The 16,130-nt window shown below is 38.8% G+C and overlaps 2 protein-coding genes across 5 annotated transcripts; one reads left to right on the top strand and one right to left on the bottom strand.

The window, feature by feature from the left end:
• Positions 1–2,185: 2,185 nt before the first annotated feature.
• LOC132257045 (uncharacterized) lies at positions 2,186–5,423 on the bottom strand. 3 transcript variants are annotated; one of them, XM_059753737.1, is made up of 3 exons: positions 5,083–5,423; positions 4,624–5,022; positions 2,186–3,279 (listed from the first exon to the last, which is right to left on the bottom strand). In XM_059753737.1, exons 1-3 carry the CDS (start codon positions 5,374–5,376, stop codon positions 3,016–3,018), a joined length of 957 nt encoding a protein of 318 aa, XP_059609720.1. In that variant the 5' UTR covers positions 5,377–5,423; the 3' UTR covers positions 2,186–3,015. The 3 variants fall into 3 exon arrangements, with proteins under 3 accessions (XP_059609720.1, XP_059609721.1, XP_059609719.1); XM_059753738.1 differs by having other exon boundaries at positions 5,106–5,416; XM_059753736.1 differs by having other exon boundaries at positions 2,187–3,279; positions 4,624–5,421.
• A 952-nt stretch (positions 5,424–6,375) lies between these two features.
• Positions 6,376–14,451, top strand: LOC132257020 (eukaryotic translation initiation factor 4E transporter). 2 transcript variants are annotated; one of them, XM_059753692.1, is made up of 9 exons: positions 6,376–6,558; positions 6,614–7,280; positions 8,139–8,386; positions 8,442–9,119; positions 9,534–9,824; positions 10,689–10,745; positions 13,298–13,921; positions 14,037–14,051; positions 14,147–14,451. In XM_059753692.1, the coding sequence occupies exons 2-9, from the start codon at positions 6,691–6,693 to the stop codon at positions 14,350–14,352; spliced, it is 2,709 nt and encodes a 902-aa protein (XP_059609675.1). In that variant the 5' UTR covers positions 6,376–6,558; positions 6,614–6,690; the 3' UTR covers positions 14,353–14,451. The 2 variants fall into 2 exon arrangements, with proteins under 2 accessions (XP_059609675.1, XP_059609676.1); XM_059753693.1 differs by lacking the exon at positions 14,037–14,051 and having other exon boundaries at positions 6,377–6,558.
• The last annotated feature ends 1,679 nt before the right edge of the window (positions 14,452–16,130 follow it).

Here is a 16,130-nt window from a genome sequence, read left to right as displayed (position 1 = left end):
GATGGGAATCGAACACGCGACCGTGATGTTCTCAGTCCGGCACTCTACCCAATGCACCACGGCCGCCTAGGTTCAGAGGCCAAGGAATGGATTTTGTTTGGAAAATAACACAGTCCAACATTGGTTCCTGCTTTTTGATTATTCTTGGTCATTGGAACACCCATTGGGCCTATAGTATAATCCTGTATACTTCCCAAGGAAAGTTTGTGATTGGTACAAGATGCGAAGGAATTATTTTTTTGTCGTTTTGAAATTTCCGCAAAGAAAGTCCAGAATCTCCCCAATTCCTCATCCGACCGTAAAAGGTAGCACAGATTAAAAAAAGGTGGTTTCACTGGCTACAATTCCCTGGGACATGCCAAGATCGCCAAAAATACTCCAGAGGCTCTAAATGACTATAACTCCTAGACAGGCACAAAAAATGAATTTTTTCGGGTGTTTAAAAAATCACATAAAATACCCCGCGAGTGATAAAAATTCGCGATATGCTTGAAATTGTAGAGGATTTCATAACGCACATTTTAGCCATATACCACTTCTCTCTCCGAGACCCCCGAGTCGACATATTGGCCTTTTCTCCCTTTTTAATCCGCCTCACCATACACATTTAAAAAATTGCGGCCTGAAAGTGCATTTTGCCGCGCACGCATTCTGCGATTTTCTCGCGAATACTGCCCAGTCTGGCTGAATAAAAGATCATAAAGGAAATCCAATGCATTTCACCAGGTAAGAATTTGGCCCAGTGGTAGCAAGCTCGTGTAAGAGTGGGCCAGTTCTGACTAAATTCTCCTCCTCCAGGAAATCCTCTTTTGCCAATATGGCATTCTGTGCTTCAGTCGCAACCGCCAGCCCACTTGAATTTGGCGCGTTATCGATTGTCATCGACAATCGATAACGATAATCGACAAGCATCCATTACCTTCTTAGAATTTTTAGAAGAGAAGAAGACAGCAGTATCACCTGCTCGCAATTCGTAAAGATTTTGGGTAAATAGTATGATCACCATTGTCATTCAGGACTGAATAAAAATTGTTATTTGCTGAATGAATGCTTATAACGTTAGAACTGATACTATTACCAGGAACAATATATCTGCAAAATTTTCGCCTGAATGAGATGCGCGACTTCGTTGGGGATATAATGGAATTTTTTATATTGAAATTAACTTGGTGTTTTATCTTCCCTGTACTTACTTATCTATATGGCTTAAATATCCAATTGAGGGACACAGCCTTCTCCATTAAAGGAGAGATCAAGACAAGTTTTTGTTTTACGGTTGCAGATTGTCAACCAACCATAAGTGGTTCTAACGTCCACCTTTTATATATATATATATATATATATATATATACGGGAATAGAGCGCAAGACATTTCCATGGAAGCGTATATTTCAGCTGGAACATTCAACAACAACGAACCCCGTCCAACAACGAATGCCGTGTTCGAACATTTGCAATTGGTGGAATTCGAACACACGACTGTAGCATCGAGAGTCAAACACGTTAACTACTGAGCTACAGCCGCTTTGATCTTCCCTATATTCGGTCTTTATCTCTATATCAGCAAAGTTTAATATATTATTTACTTACTTTTGTAGCCTAATAGTATTCTTAAAGGTGGAAACATAGTATTTTGCGGTGAACCATTGATCGGGTTTGTCTCTTTCTTCACCACGCGTGTCATGTATTTTCCTTCCTACTCGCATTACACACTATACCCAGTATAACTCTGGAGGTTTCCTTTGGGCAACCCACGCGACTTGCTTAGAAACCCTGGACAATCCACACTGAACTTGAGTTCAACAAGTCGGACAATATGATTGCTGTCATAATTGCGCACCGAAAGTTGGTTTCAGATCTGGAAATAGAAAAAGGAATCTGACGGAACAAACCCGAGATGGTATGAGCCAAATTCTGTGTTTTCACCATAAAGAACTAAGTCTTCTGCACCACGTTTTCGGTATGTTCCTTTCGTGATCCTTTACCAATCTCCACCAGCAACGTAGTACTTCCAAATGATCAAATAACTTGGTTTTTTTTATTAGCAACCTTATAGTAATATATGATTAATTTTCATAATAAAAAAAGAAATTAATTTTTTCTTCTAACTTTAAAAAAAAACATTTTGTTTAAAGTCACAGGTGAAAAATTTTTAAGAGACCAGAAATATGGAATGATTAAATTCATGTGAGTAAACATAAAAAATATTTATAGGCTGTAAAAAAGCAGATTTTTGGTTTCTGTTTTATTTCTGTATGCATTATATAGCTGTTATTTTTTTCATATTCTGCAATGTTTCGACTTTTTTGAGTTCTTTTCAGAGCCTACTTAGACACATTACAAAAATATTGTAAAACTGAAAATCGGAAACAGACGAATATTCCTTGAAAATTTTATCATCTTACATCAAGCAATGTATCAGTGTTAGCACACATCGACGGTTTTCTGGCCAATATTTTTTGAGAAACATTTTAAGTCATTTTTTTCGACTGAAAGTAGTTTAAATCCAAAGGCAACGGTTTAATTAGTGGTTAAAGTACGTTTCTGCCCACGAAAATAGCATTGTTTGCTTCAAAATCTCACAAATAGAGTCACCAAATTTACGATAAATTGGAAAAAATTCCATCGGATACCCCAAATTTTACAGTTTTCTAGTAGTAATTTTGACAGCAGCGTAAATTAATTTTCCTCCCAGACCATTTTTGCGTTTTACTCTGATAGTTATACAATATCTTGTTAATAATCATTCATGAGTGAAGAAAATGTTAAGTGATGAATGTTTAAAACATTAGGGAAAAAAGAAAAAAAATATGGCACCAATTTCGACAATCAGAATCTGACAACCCATTTGAACAAAATCGTAGCACTATCTATCCGATGGAATGGCCAGCTAAAGTTCATGTGTGCTAACTCCGTAAGAAATAGTTATCGCAGAGCGAATACCCGGTATCTTACAAACTTTCGTATTAGTAAAGGTCGAAATAAAGTACTTAGTGAAAAATTTACTTTAGTTTCTCAGTGTTCAACCTCTTTATTGTGGGGACTAATAGAATCACCAGATGGAATTTCAATAATTTCCTCTGCACCGAAGGGTGCTAAGCACTCCTCCATTAGATAGTCAGCCTCAGGAAAGAGTTCGCTCGTATTAGGCGTGCCCACGCCTAAATCTTCACAGTCAGGCAAGTCAGGAATGGGCTCAGATGTTGACTCGGGTGCCATGTGTAGTTGCTTTAACATATATCCTGGCTTATCCAACAGCAACACCTTGCGCGAGGATGGCTATGAATAAAGTATAATGGTAAGTACAAGTGGCATGAAACATTAAAACTAATTTTTAAATTCTGTCTAGAAATTATCCAACATATGACAAAATATCGCGCAACATCGTTACACGTGAAAATTAATTAAACTATTAGGGCATATTGAGGCATACTTTTTCTTATTATATTATTTACAATTAAACCTAAGCTCTGAATCTTAAACAAATAATAGTAATAACCTTGCTCGAGTGTGTTGAGGCAGAAATCAACCACACCGAATTATTTATCATAGTAATGGGCCTTGTTAATGATCAGACAATGGTCTGATCACGCCAATTATTCTCTATATGTTCTCAGACGCTATCGGAACATCAGACCTTGTGATACTCGGCTGCTTCTCGCACGAGCGCTGATTATGCCATTCTTTTCTTATGGAGCGGAGAGCACTTCTTTCTGGCGAATAGTGACAAAATCCGCCGGATAACTATTGCATTCAACAATTGTGTCAGGTACGTCTGCAAACTGTGTCCTCGCGATCACATTGCTCTCTACAGGGATGTGTTGGTGTCCTGCAGTATGTCGTCCTTTCTGCAGATGCGAAGCATGATTTTCTTGGATTGCCTCTGCGGTAATGGTATCTGTCTTCCTTCTTGACAAGGGGTTGATCGACCAGGCTTCGGAGACTTCTCGTCCCTAGAGCCGAGCATGAGACCTTTTTCCTAACTCTCTTTGTTAGATATATTTCTTTATAACGCCCTCCCGCGTAAGGCCCGCGAGTCTGTGGGGGACATCAAGAGATCCTTTCAGGCTGCTGATCTCATTACGTTAACTTTTTTCAGTGTAATTTAGTAATTGTGAAACTTAGCTCTTTTTTACCTTCTCTCCTTTCTCTTGCACTACTGTTGTACTTTTTCATTTCTGTCGATTCCTAGTTGTATTCCATTTCCTTTCTCATTTGTTTTTGTCAAATTGTAAAAGGATTAGGCCCTAATTTTTGCTATCAATAAATTATTATTATATTTCTTCACCTTAAATTTAATTACATCCCTTTCGTTTTTGACTGGAATTTATTGCTTTGTTCTAGTTACCAAATTGGAACAAAATATTTTTTGTATAATTCGATAACATGATTATTGCGAAAAGGAAAAAAAAATCATAGATTTTGAAGTTCCTTTTATTCAGAGGAAAAATTGCACCTGTGGTATCTCATTAGATGGCTATTCATGAGCACGGTTGAAATATGAAATCACCCCGTGCTTACAAGTGATGTATTTCTATCAATTTCTACAGTAAGTCTTAAAATTTGATGTAAGAATCAAAGTTACTTAAAGGATAAATATAGCTGAGTTAAATATAAGCTTACTTGATTCTGAATGGTGCTCATGAATTTGGGTGGTGGCATAGTCACAAGACGTTGGGTACCCAGAGCGATGCGTAAAGGATGCATAATATAGTTCACGAGAGCGGGGGTAGGTTGTTCCTTGGGAGATTTCTTAGATGCCACCAATTTTTTACGCTTGGCCAAAATCGATGACGGTGGCGTTGAACGACGCCGTGGTGCTGGCTTGTTATTAAGATCTGGTGAATTAGCCAATTTTTTGTGATATTCCGCCAGTATTGCGTAGATTTTTGCATGTTTGCTGTCTTCGTCAGTGCGCGGTGCTGCCTTTTTGCGAGGTGTACTTCGCTCCTTTACTTCTTTACACACTTTATCAAATTCCATCAACTGTTCCTGTAGCGCCTCATCTGGCCGGGGACGCACCTGGGGCCGAATCAGTGGTACAGACACAGGGATGAAATAGGTGGCTTCTGTATTACGCACTTGCACGCTCCTGACCACAATACCATGTTTATTATCCGGGGGTGGAGTCACTGTAGTGATAATAGGAATACCCGTAAGGTAGAGCTGCCGCTGGGGTCGTCCTTCAATCAGTTTTAAATTGCTATGTACAAGAAACTTTCCTGGTTTTACAGGCTGTGGTATAGCCATACGTCTAGCTCTCTCGTCCCGTTTCCCCCCTGGGACACTTTGTACGATGTGTAAGATATTGAATTGCACACCATCACTCTTCGCCATAACGTTGTACATTACACAGTGGCATTCGCTACTCCGCATGCGCGAACCTCGACAATTGACATTCACCTCTGATAGAATTTTTCAAACAGGAATTAAATTAGGCTCTACGTACACTAAGTTATAATTTAATTAATACAAATAATTACAATAATATAATTGTTGAAAACAAAAAACGAATTGGCCTATTAAAATATGGACTTAAATATCTTGAAACAATACAAATTATTTTCACAAATAGAGCTAAACTAAAAAGTCTATGTTGTGAATTATCATTTTTTAGTCTAATGTTATGGCTTTATTAAAAACAAAAATTCTCATCAGACAAACTTTTTACTGTATTTTTCTGTTACGTGCATTTTTTCATGATAAAAGAAAAGCTGAATAAAATACCTCAAAGTACTGTATCACTATTATTATTATTACAATGGAACGAAAACGCCATTTATATTATTTTGAGCACTGTGATTATAGAAGCCTATTGTACCCGAGGCCATTTGGTGAGGTAAACTAAGAACAATAACAGAAAACATCAGGAAAACAATGAATTGAATTCATTTCCTCACCTTCTCCCTTTAAAGAATAGTTGACTTTTATCAATACTAGTGGGATCTCTCCCACTATTAGCCTGACCGAGAGGATAGTAAGATCGTAAGAAGAGGTAACTAAATTGATTTAGTGAGAAAAATTGTTAGCCTTTGCATTTGGAGGTTTAGGGTGGGTCCTTTTTAGACCTTCTGTATTGGCCAAATTTTCTAAAACAAAAAAAAAATCCAAAATTTTCCACGTTCTAGTCTCGGATTTATAGATTTCGGGAAAGTAGCGTTTACATCCTGGAATTTTGGCATCGGAATGTCTTAATGTTTGGAATGAATCTTGGTCTTATTTTTAATCTTATAGTGCCAGAATTCCGCCCATAGTTTCTTAATTATACAAAATTCACAGTAAAAATAATTTTTTTATACTGGAACCTACTTTAAAGTCATGTGGGATCATTTTCTTTTTTTTATCTGACGAAGTGTCCATGATGATTCGCTATTGGGTTTTCGTAGTTTCTGAGCTCTAGTGACATGTTCAGTACGTCAAATGGGCGGCAGTGCACTCCTAATGGCGTCTTTGTAGTTTAATGAGCTGTTTGGTAGGGTGACAAAGGAGTGCTAAAAAACTTAAAAAACATTAAGGCACTGTATACCAGATAAGGAGAACCATTACTGTTTTGAAAAGGTAAGTGAAGTCCAAGTTTCGCTTCTATGGCTGAAGAATATGTTTTGTTTTATAGGTTTATTATGCGCTGTGATGGTTTTCATTTCGCCTAGTTTGTAAATGTGCACACTACATTAAAGTGAATGGCCAGATATGTCTAAATGCGCATCGCCAAATGTGGATGATCTTCCTGAAGATGAGAGTAAGGGAGCAACCCCTAATGATAATCATCATATTAGATACACATTGGAACAGCTCTTAAATCTCGGTGATTTGCCACTTTCAAACCGTCGTCCCGACTGTTTCGACGAATTACCCCCCTCAGGTGGTGGTATTCGTATTCCTTGGAGAAGACCCGCTGAATCTGTGCGGCAAGATGATGATAAGCTATCACGATTGGACAAGCGCCGTGAACGAGTTCGGAAATTTCAGGAAATTGTACTTTCTCCACAACGGCGTTCTTTTAATATGGGCTGTCATATGCCACCTCCGCCGCCTACTACACAACCTACGACATCACTCGTACCGCCTTTCGGACGTGACCGTGATGGTACACGTGATCGGCGTATTGGCAGTGGTCGAATCGTGACAAGAGATGTGTCATGGGACTATAAACCAGACACTACAGAGTCGGAAGGGCTTTCTTTTCGAAATGGTGCATCATTCCTACGATCTGAGCGCGATGTAAATGTAAGCAGGGATGAATGGTTGGAACGAAAAGGCACTTATTCAGCACGCTTAAGGTAATAATAATCACAAAGTAGTCTTTGATAAAGAATACCATTACAAATTGTCTTTAATTGTCTCATTAATTATCCTAAAGCCTCGTTATGCCCTCAGAAAAGTAGATTTTGAAGAGTACTCCCCAAGTTACTTCCTTGTAAATTTGTTTTTAATGTCCGTCTGCAAATGGACATTACAAAGATTAGGAAGCAAACACAAGCTCATTAGATTTTCTTATCGGGTAACACTCAATTTCAACGATGCAAAGGCCAATGTTTTAGACGAAGAAATCCCTAACGCTCGATCTCTTACCTTGACATTGTCCCAACCAGTCAGAACCTGATTATTGTCCATGTCGAGGAAAGCATAATCATAGAAGTTGGTCGGTGCTTTGCCAGAGGAATAATGAAAATAGACTTTAATTAACTTTGTATGATTCATGAGACTTAAGCACACACTTTTATCCTCCGTACTGAGAGGTTTAAAGCTATAACAACTGGAAAATAAAAACAAAAAAAGAAACAGCCATAGTTGAAATCGTATCGTGATTAAAACTGTATAAATACACAATACTCAGGGTAGTAACGTTGTAAGAAATATGAATGAATAGTAAACTATAAGAGTGGGTCAGTTCTGACTAAATTCTCCTCCACCAGGAGTTCCTCTTTTGCCAATATGGCATTCTGTGCCTCAGTCGCAACCGCCAACCCACTTGAATTTATCGTTATCGATTGTCATCGACAATCGATAACGTGGAGCAAATTCCGACAATGTCTCTTTCAAAATAACAATAAGCTAGTAACTTAAGGAAAATTCGTCTTATACATACTACATATAATTTGTAACTAAACTTAGAAATCTATTGTTTTGTATTACAGCGCTCATGAACAGACGAGATCTCGCGGCGGAAGCGTGAGGCGAAATTTTCGTGAATATGATGTTGAACCTGAATGGTTTAGCAGCGGACCTACATCACAGTTTGACACAATTGAGCTTCGTGGGTTCGAAGAAATTCTTCCATCTTCTATTATCACAGAATCTGACTTACAAACGATACCTGCAAGCCCAAAAGCGGAGACTCCGCCGTCCGACAGTAATAATAATGCCGCTGAAAAGGAGACAGCACGTTAGTTTTTATGAGGTGAATTTTTTCTACTATGATAACATATTTTATTCCAAAGGTTCGATTGATGAAACCCATGAGTTTAATTTCGACGAGTACCTCCAGCTTGATGCAGACTTTCTCACTGATCAGTGCCCAGATGGTGGATCACGGTTTAGTCAATGGTTCCAGCGACGTACTCCTGATTGTTCTATGGGAGAAATTGCGAACAGTAGACGGTCATCGATCATTGATGAGCTAGAGAATATAATGAATGAGAGTATGAGTCCGGATCTTTTGGACGGAAATAGCAATGAATTTTTTGCACCTATTTCGCCAGCCAATGATAGTGAGGTATCAAAGAGTGTAATGGATTTTCTTCACACAGCGCGAATAGGTACTTCATCACAACCTCGCGCACCACCCAAGCAATTACCAACCGCCCATAAAATACTAAATGTGAATGAAATTGAAGCTTCAATGCGTGAGTGTGGTGTTGAGTCAAAAAACAGACACACTTTGATCCCAACAAAGGAAAAGATAGAATTGGATGTATTTAAAAAATTTGTGGCTAATATGCCAAATGAACAACTAGTTGGCGGTATTGATGACAAGGGTAAAGGGAGATTTGCAGCAGCACGGAGAGCTACTACAAACAATTACTTGGATCTTGTGCAGAAAGTAATCTTCCATGGATCAACGCAAACAAACAGGCAGGAGTTGCTTAATACACCCGAGGCCAGGGAGTTCTTAAGAGGTAAATCATTAGTCAGTATCTGGGATTGCTAAAATTCAGTATGGGCGATAATTATAATTCTAGTATAGGTCTCCAGGGTCTAGATCAAAAACAAAAAATTGTTAATACTAGATATCTATCCATAGTAGAGTCAAAACTTTCAATATGGAGAATTTCTAACAGCCGAAATTCAGCTAAAATCGTATAGTTTATCATTGAATTTGTCTTGGTACCAAAAAGAATCTGGGCGCAAACTATGCTCATAAAAACATGTTCTGAACTGTAGAATCACTCACGGTTGGCCGACAAACTGACAATCTGCCACCGTGAAAACAAACCTGTTTCAAATATCTCCTCTAAAGGTGAAGGCTTTGTCCCTCAATGTTGCTCAACGTTAATGCCACCTAAGTGAGATAATATTATAATTTTGTGCAGGTCTTGTACGAGGTGAATTGTCAATTCATAGTCTTTTGCGTCATCTTCGAATGGCAATGCCAGGACGGGAGCAGGAAATCATAGTAGCTGTTCTGTGGCAGTTCGATAAGTCCTCTAGAGCTGAAGTCGCAGCTAAACTTCTGCAACCTCCACGTTCAACTGCGTCAATCATGTTGCCACCACCACATTCACCACAGATTGCACCACCGGAGCCTCATATTGTGTTTCCACCGTCTACGCAAACGACATCAACTAGTGTTCAGAAGCTCTCTGTATCACCACTGCCAAATGGTAAGTTCCTATGGGTTATGATTTTTTTATACCCGAATAGATTCTACTATTATCGACGAATTTGGAACTAAACCTCGTCAATGAAACAAAATATGGAAATTTTATTACTTTTATAAATTTGTGTTTCGAGACATAGTCAAACCCCAGTTTCAAAATATGTAGTTGTCTTAAATTCTTTTGAATGTTGAACAATTATTTTCACATTAGGTGGTAGGTGTGGCGTATTCTGACAGCAGCACCCAAGTCACTGAACGGACCCATTATACATTCCCACTTTCTTCTCAATTTCTCACTTATGGGCTAAGACACAAATCTAACCAATATCATCCAGATTTTGGTTTCTTTCAGAGAGTACAGATTTAGCTTTGCATATTTTCCTTGTTTTATGTTGTCCCTCTCTCAATATCCCCCAATTTTTCCCACTCAGAGCCATTGCTATTAAAGTCAAGTTGTATTGTTTCCATCTATAAATGAGAACAGATGCGAAATACAATTCCATAGAAGTTTGTGGCTGGAATTTACATTTTGCCATTGAAAGGCTTAATATTTTTTCGCATCTGCTGTGTTCGATCATTTGCATCGAACATTGATGGGAATCAAATACACAACTGTGGTACTCTCAGTCCGACACTCTACCGACTACACCACGGTAGCCGTCTATTTAAACACTAAATGTGTAAAAATTTTCGTATGAAAAATTTAAACAATAGTATGAATTGTGACGAGACGAGAACAATTGAGTATGAATGAAAAGCAGTTTTTCGGTCAAAAGGTTGTTTCTATCTAATCTCTTCCGCCAACGTTTTGACCCTTGTTGAGATTTTCCTAAGTAATTGAATAATTGCTTTTTTTTTTAACTTTTAGCAAATGCTGTCGTTAACACCGGTGTTGGACCGAGTCCAATAGCTCTTCATATTCCAGGTATTGTATATAATAACTCACCCACTTTCTCTCCTTCCCGATACCCTGTAAATTTAACGGTATACTGGTTAGATTAGATTAGAAATGGAGGTGGTACAAGAAATCTTGCTCCACGGCATCCAGGCCATCTGACGGGCCCTTTATGCATCCCCAGGAAAATTTCCCACTTAAGGGCCAAGACCCAAAGCTAACCAGTCATCCAGTTAGCTTTCAAGACGGTACAGCTTTGACCTGTGACTTTAATTGATATCTTATTTTTATTTATGTCGTCCCTCTCCCCCGGTTATCCTCTGATTTTTTTTTCCCCACTCAGAGGGCAAGGCTTTCAAAGTGAGCCAGTCAAATTCACAGACTAGCAGAGCTTGGCCTTGGGCGTATTTGCAGACGATATCACTATTTACAAGCGACACCAGTCTGGTATTGTGCCCATCTATAAGTAAGGACAGATGCGAAATACACTTCCACAGAAGTTTCTACTTCAGTTGGAACATTTAACAGCAACCTTATTTGGGCTGGAATTTTTATATTTGCCATTGAAAGCCTTAATATTTTTCGCATCTGCTGTGTTCAATCATTTGCAAGTGATGGGGATCGAACACACGACCGTGATGTCCTCAGTCTGGCTCTCTACCGACTGCACCACGGCCGCCTCCTAACGGTATACTGGTTTGTCCTTATTCTATTATCGAATCCCCTTTGCTTGTTATTCCTAACACTTAAGAATCAGAATAATAGAAAATGAACGCGTAGGTTCGCTTATGGGTAAGCTAGGCGACAACACCAACTCGAAATGTGGCAGACTTGATTTATAGCTAAACTAAAATGATATTGGATGTGATGAATGAAGATTGGATACAAAGAAGCAATTGCTAGAGATTAAAAAATAATAGGTGAATTTCAATCGCCACAAAGTAGGAAATTCAGTAAATTCGTGAGCATAAGCAACATAAGTAGAGGGCGCATAATGTACAATATGAAAGCGAAACGGCATCGTACTTATCGCTTAGACAAAAGTAAAACCGTTATATCTCGGGTTCTATGGCATTGACAAAAAAGAATGAGCACATTTTAGAAACGTCTTAATCTGGAAAATCTAGGTACCTAAAAATTTCATTCAAAATATTTTGACTTTGGACCAAATTTTGTAAAGACGTGAACTTTGATCCCCGATACCTCCCCTCCTATGATTTCAATCTTCACAAATAGGGGTTTGTTGGAAAGGTCTCGACTTCAGCTACAACATACTAGGATTTAAAGAAAATTGATAATCTAGTTTTCGAATTATTCGATTTCGAAGTTTTGAAAATTGGTTTTTTTTTTACTTTAGCGCATCTAGCGGTTGTCCTACCAAGTTATGATGTTTGGGTGAGAGATGACATTTTACGAGATCTATCTAACGATCTTTCAATAATTCAAATCAGATGGTTAGAACCGGAGTTATAGGCATTTTTAGTTTTAAAAATTTGGGCCCTAGTATCTTGGGTCTGAAAGGACCTAGGTCCTTAGGTGTTGATTCGTTGGAAAGATCTTGAGGCTAGAACATAAGACTAAAGTAACAGCCAACAAAGTGCTAGAATTTGAGGCAGATCCATGCCATAGGGGCTGAAAAAATGAGTAAAACGTTTTTTGATTGTATTCAAAATGGCGGATGAATGGGTGGGAGTTTAAATTAGACATCACCAAGTTCTAGCGGCAGTAGGATTTTTGACCTTTGGTGAAAACCGCATGTCTATATCTCTTACCGTTTCCAATTCCATTTACGAGGGACCACCGACCGACCGACCGACGGACAGAAACAAAAAAAAATTACCCCCATTTTTTCGTCAGATTTCGTCATAATCAGCCTCCCTGATGTCGTTTTAGTAGATTATGCAACATTTGATATTTGCGTGATTACAAGCATTAGCTTTAATGAAAATCCCAGATAGATAACAAGACAATATCAAAATATTAATAATAATATTTAATAATATTTCTTTTACACTCGAGCCTTTACAAATTGACTACAGTTAAGTCTTCGAGTGGCGGCTGCCGCCGTCATTCACCACAGCCTCAGCGGGACAAAACGGCAGAAAAGTCCTGCATCATTGACTGATTTGTCCCACAATACTTTACATAAATTTAATTACAAAGACTTAACTGTTTAGATACAAGAAGCACGGCAAAATGAATAAATAAATAAAGGATCTCGAGGGATTTGTTAGCGGCTTAAAATCCGAAGACTTTGTGTTGCCGCCAACAGAGTTTGGATTTTACTACACTATTTTTATGATTGACTGCATTTGTAGTGCCACAAGCGCCCAGGGAAAACTAATGAAAACCACGAAATATCTGCATTAGGTTAACCGAGAGGGGAGTGGGGAGGGGAGAAAACATAAGTTATAAGATATCAGAAAATTTAATCATTATTTTAGTTTTCAAACTGTACCCAATGAGAGAGCTTACGATATCAAAAAGTTGGCTAAATAAAATTATGTACATCACACTGATTAACAAATTTCCGGGTATATTTACTTTTACTTTCGAGTCTATTTCGCTTTTTTCTATTGTAGCGATTCCTCAGCGAATTCCTTCGCCACGCGAATTACAATTTCACACGCAATCTATTATGCAGAATGCATTGATCCGAAAAAAATTAGAAGAGCAATTGGAGAACTATAGGAAGCGTCAAGAGATAGCTCTTCATACGTCACAGGATGGCCATGTGTCTCCAGCGAGGCGTCTCAAGCCTCAAAATCAAGCAGATCCTATACCCACGCCTCTTGCTTTCACACCTACATCAGTTTTGCGTAAGATGACAGCAGACAAGGATATTGAAACGTCACAGTCTAAGGATACGACCATGTTAATCAACCATATGCCCCAACATCAACGACATGACGTGTCTATCTGTCCAGATCGTACAATGGTGTCATCTATTGTAGGAGTACCACCTAAAGGGCGCGCTATTGTTAAGGGTGGACAACAGATGCTGTACGCTTCGAGCATTGAAATGCAACAAATCCAGCAGTATCAAACACAACAGCGACCCCGCGCTCTACCACCACCTACAGGCACATTCAATAATTTTGCTCAGCAGCACTTTACGCAACAACAGCAGCAACGCCACCATCGTCCTCGTCATCAGTTTGAAACTACACTTTATAATCAACAAATGACACGACCTCGGCTGCCAAGTGAGTATTATGCATATTGTATACATAATATGCCATGCAGCTCGAAATTTTTTATTGTGCGTAGAGCATAAAAAATAACTTAAATTTTTTTTTCACTTGCAATCGTATTCCGAAGTTGAATTTGTTCAAGGTAACAAAAACGACATTTATAACTCAAACAACTTGTACAAATTCTACTTCCAGGCTAGACTTTTCTATAAACAATTAATTTAATTATTTTCTTAGCTGCTACCGATCAACGGACAGTGGTAAACTTTAAACGCGATGGAAATATGTCACCAACTAGTAATCAGCTGGCCAGATGGTTTTCTCCTGAGTTACTAGCACAAGCGTCTGCAGGCAAGCTACCATCATTAGGAGTAGGACAAGCTCTCAGTTTAGAGGAATTTGAGCGTAGTATGCAACATTCTTCTACAACAGTCCACAACTGAAATGTACGTTCATGCTTTTTCTCCTCTAAACTCATTACATCTCAAAGAGTGTAATAATTATGGTGCGAGAAATAATAGAAGTGGCGAATAATAAGGAAAGCTGATTTTTCATTATAAAACCGAAAAGTAAATAATTAATACATCATAATTTATTATCTACGATAGAGATGTGCGTGTTTTTATTCTTGGGCTATTTGTAGCAATTTGATTCAAAAGAAAGTGGTTAGAGATTTATAAATATATATAATTAGATTAGATTTATTGACCACTTAGCATTTTGTATAGTCACAGCCTTTATTCAGCGGCCATCGCTGCCTTAGCTTTGATAAACAACCTCCATGTTGTATCAACAGCGGCAAAAAGACGAAAAAGTCCTTGGAAAAGGCTTATCATCAGTTGTATATTCTTTGTGTGACTTAGTGGTGATGTGGCTGAGTGTTGGTGGCCTGACAGCTACTGCTTGCTGGGGAGAGGAGCGGACAGCTAGCCGTGAAGTTGTTTGACTCTGGGAGACCTGTGACTGTGGCGCATGGTATTACAGAGGCGTGACAGAAGTTTGGAAGGGAAACACAGAAGTCATGTCTAAGCAGTCGCAAGTCATAGCGGGACTTGCAGATTAGTACCAGCTTCTCCGGAGGGTGCGAGCAGCCAAGCATTCAGGATGGCTTGTCACAGCGACACGCCTTCTCGTAGCGCATTGCTGTCGATCGTCGGTGTCAAGAAGTTGATGGACCTCTTAATGAGTTCATTCAAGTCTTTCAGCCTCACTCCTGTCATACTCGATGCCGACGAAGGGTAGGTTACGAATCTCCACGCACTTCAGGGATAAGTTCAGAAACTTGGACACGTATAAACATCTGCCTGGAAGGATTTTCCATCATTCAGGGACAGTGAGTAGTCTCTGGTACGAGCAACCGATATGACTTCAGTTAGCGATTTCTGAGTGACTCTGAGCGGTGCCATGTGAGATTCGCAAGAGTCTTCACGCATGACAAAGGCATACCCAATCCTTGACTTCGCCATCACAAAATATATAGAGCGGATCAGCTCCTCAGCGTTAACACGTTGGAGCGCAAACATCTAGGCGGCGAGTACGCGAAGAATTTCTCTAATACGCTCGATGTTTACGCGCACGTAGCTGACAGTGCTGCCACCAGATGGGACAGTTCCACGACTATCTAATCATTGGCTTACCCGTTTTTAACCAAAGTTCTTCAAGTCAGTTTTGTAGCTCGTCTTCATGCCATTGAGTTTCGCAATCAAGACTGATAGGAAATTCGTGCCATTCATTATTAATTATTCTAGATTTCATTTTAAAAGACTGCATATATTGCACTGTATATTTCACGGAGCAATACTTAAAATGCGTTGTTCGTCTAAAAACTACTAATTGTTATGCAGATGAGTTCAATTTCGCGCCAGAATTCATTACAATAAAATTCATCGTACAGGAAAACTTAAAGAGTTATTTATGGTGAAAACACAGCATTTGTCATCCGAAAATTGATAGAGGTCATCTTTTTCTTTACCACGCGTATCCTGTATTTGCTTCTTGCTCGCGCAACATAGACTGCAGATCTGCAGACACAAATTCCGCCGACTATATTGCGTGAGCAAGAAGGAAATACACGATATGCGTGGTGAAGAAAGAAATGACCTGTATCAATTTTCGGGTGACCAACGCTGTATTTTCACCATTAACAACTTTATATTTTCTTTAAAACCATGTAAGTTTGATATAATTCCATCCCAGGTAAGATAAGAATTGAAATATTTGC

Source organism: Phlebotomus argentipes, unplaced genomic scaffold (assembly GCF_947086385.1).
Source record: "Phlebotomus argentipes unplaced genomic scaffold, Phlebotomus argentipes genome assembly contig_75, whole genome shotgun sequence".
Classification (NCBI taxonomy): Eukaryota; Metazoa; Arthropoda; class Insecta; order Diptera; family Psychodidae; genus Phlebotomus; species Phlebotomus argentipes.
This window is presented reverse-complemented; position numbering and strand designations above follow the sequence as displayed.

Coding starts and splice junctions, on each gene's coding strand:
- LOC132257020 (XM_059753692.1), top strand. CDS start 6,691: ATGTCTAAATGCGCATCGCCAAATGTGGATGATCTTCCTGAAGATGAG. Junction 9,825..10,688: donor TGTATCACCACTGCCAAATG/GTAAGTTCCTAT, acceptor TTTAACTTTTAG/CAAATGCTGTCGTTAACACC. Junction 10,746..13,297: donor AATAGCTCTTCATATTCCAG/GTATTGTATATA, acceptor TTTCTATTGTAG/CGATTCCTCAGCGAATTCCT.
- LOC132257045 (XM_059753736.1), bottom strand. CDS start 5,376: ATGCGGAGTAGCGAATGCCACTGTGTAATGTACAACGTTATGGCGAAG. Junction 3,280..4,623: donor TGAGCACCATTCAGAATCAA/GTAAGCTTATAT, acceptor CTTTATTCATAG/CCATCCTCGCGCAAGGTGTT.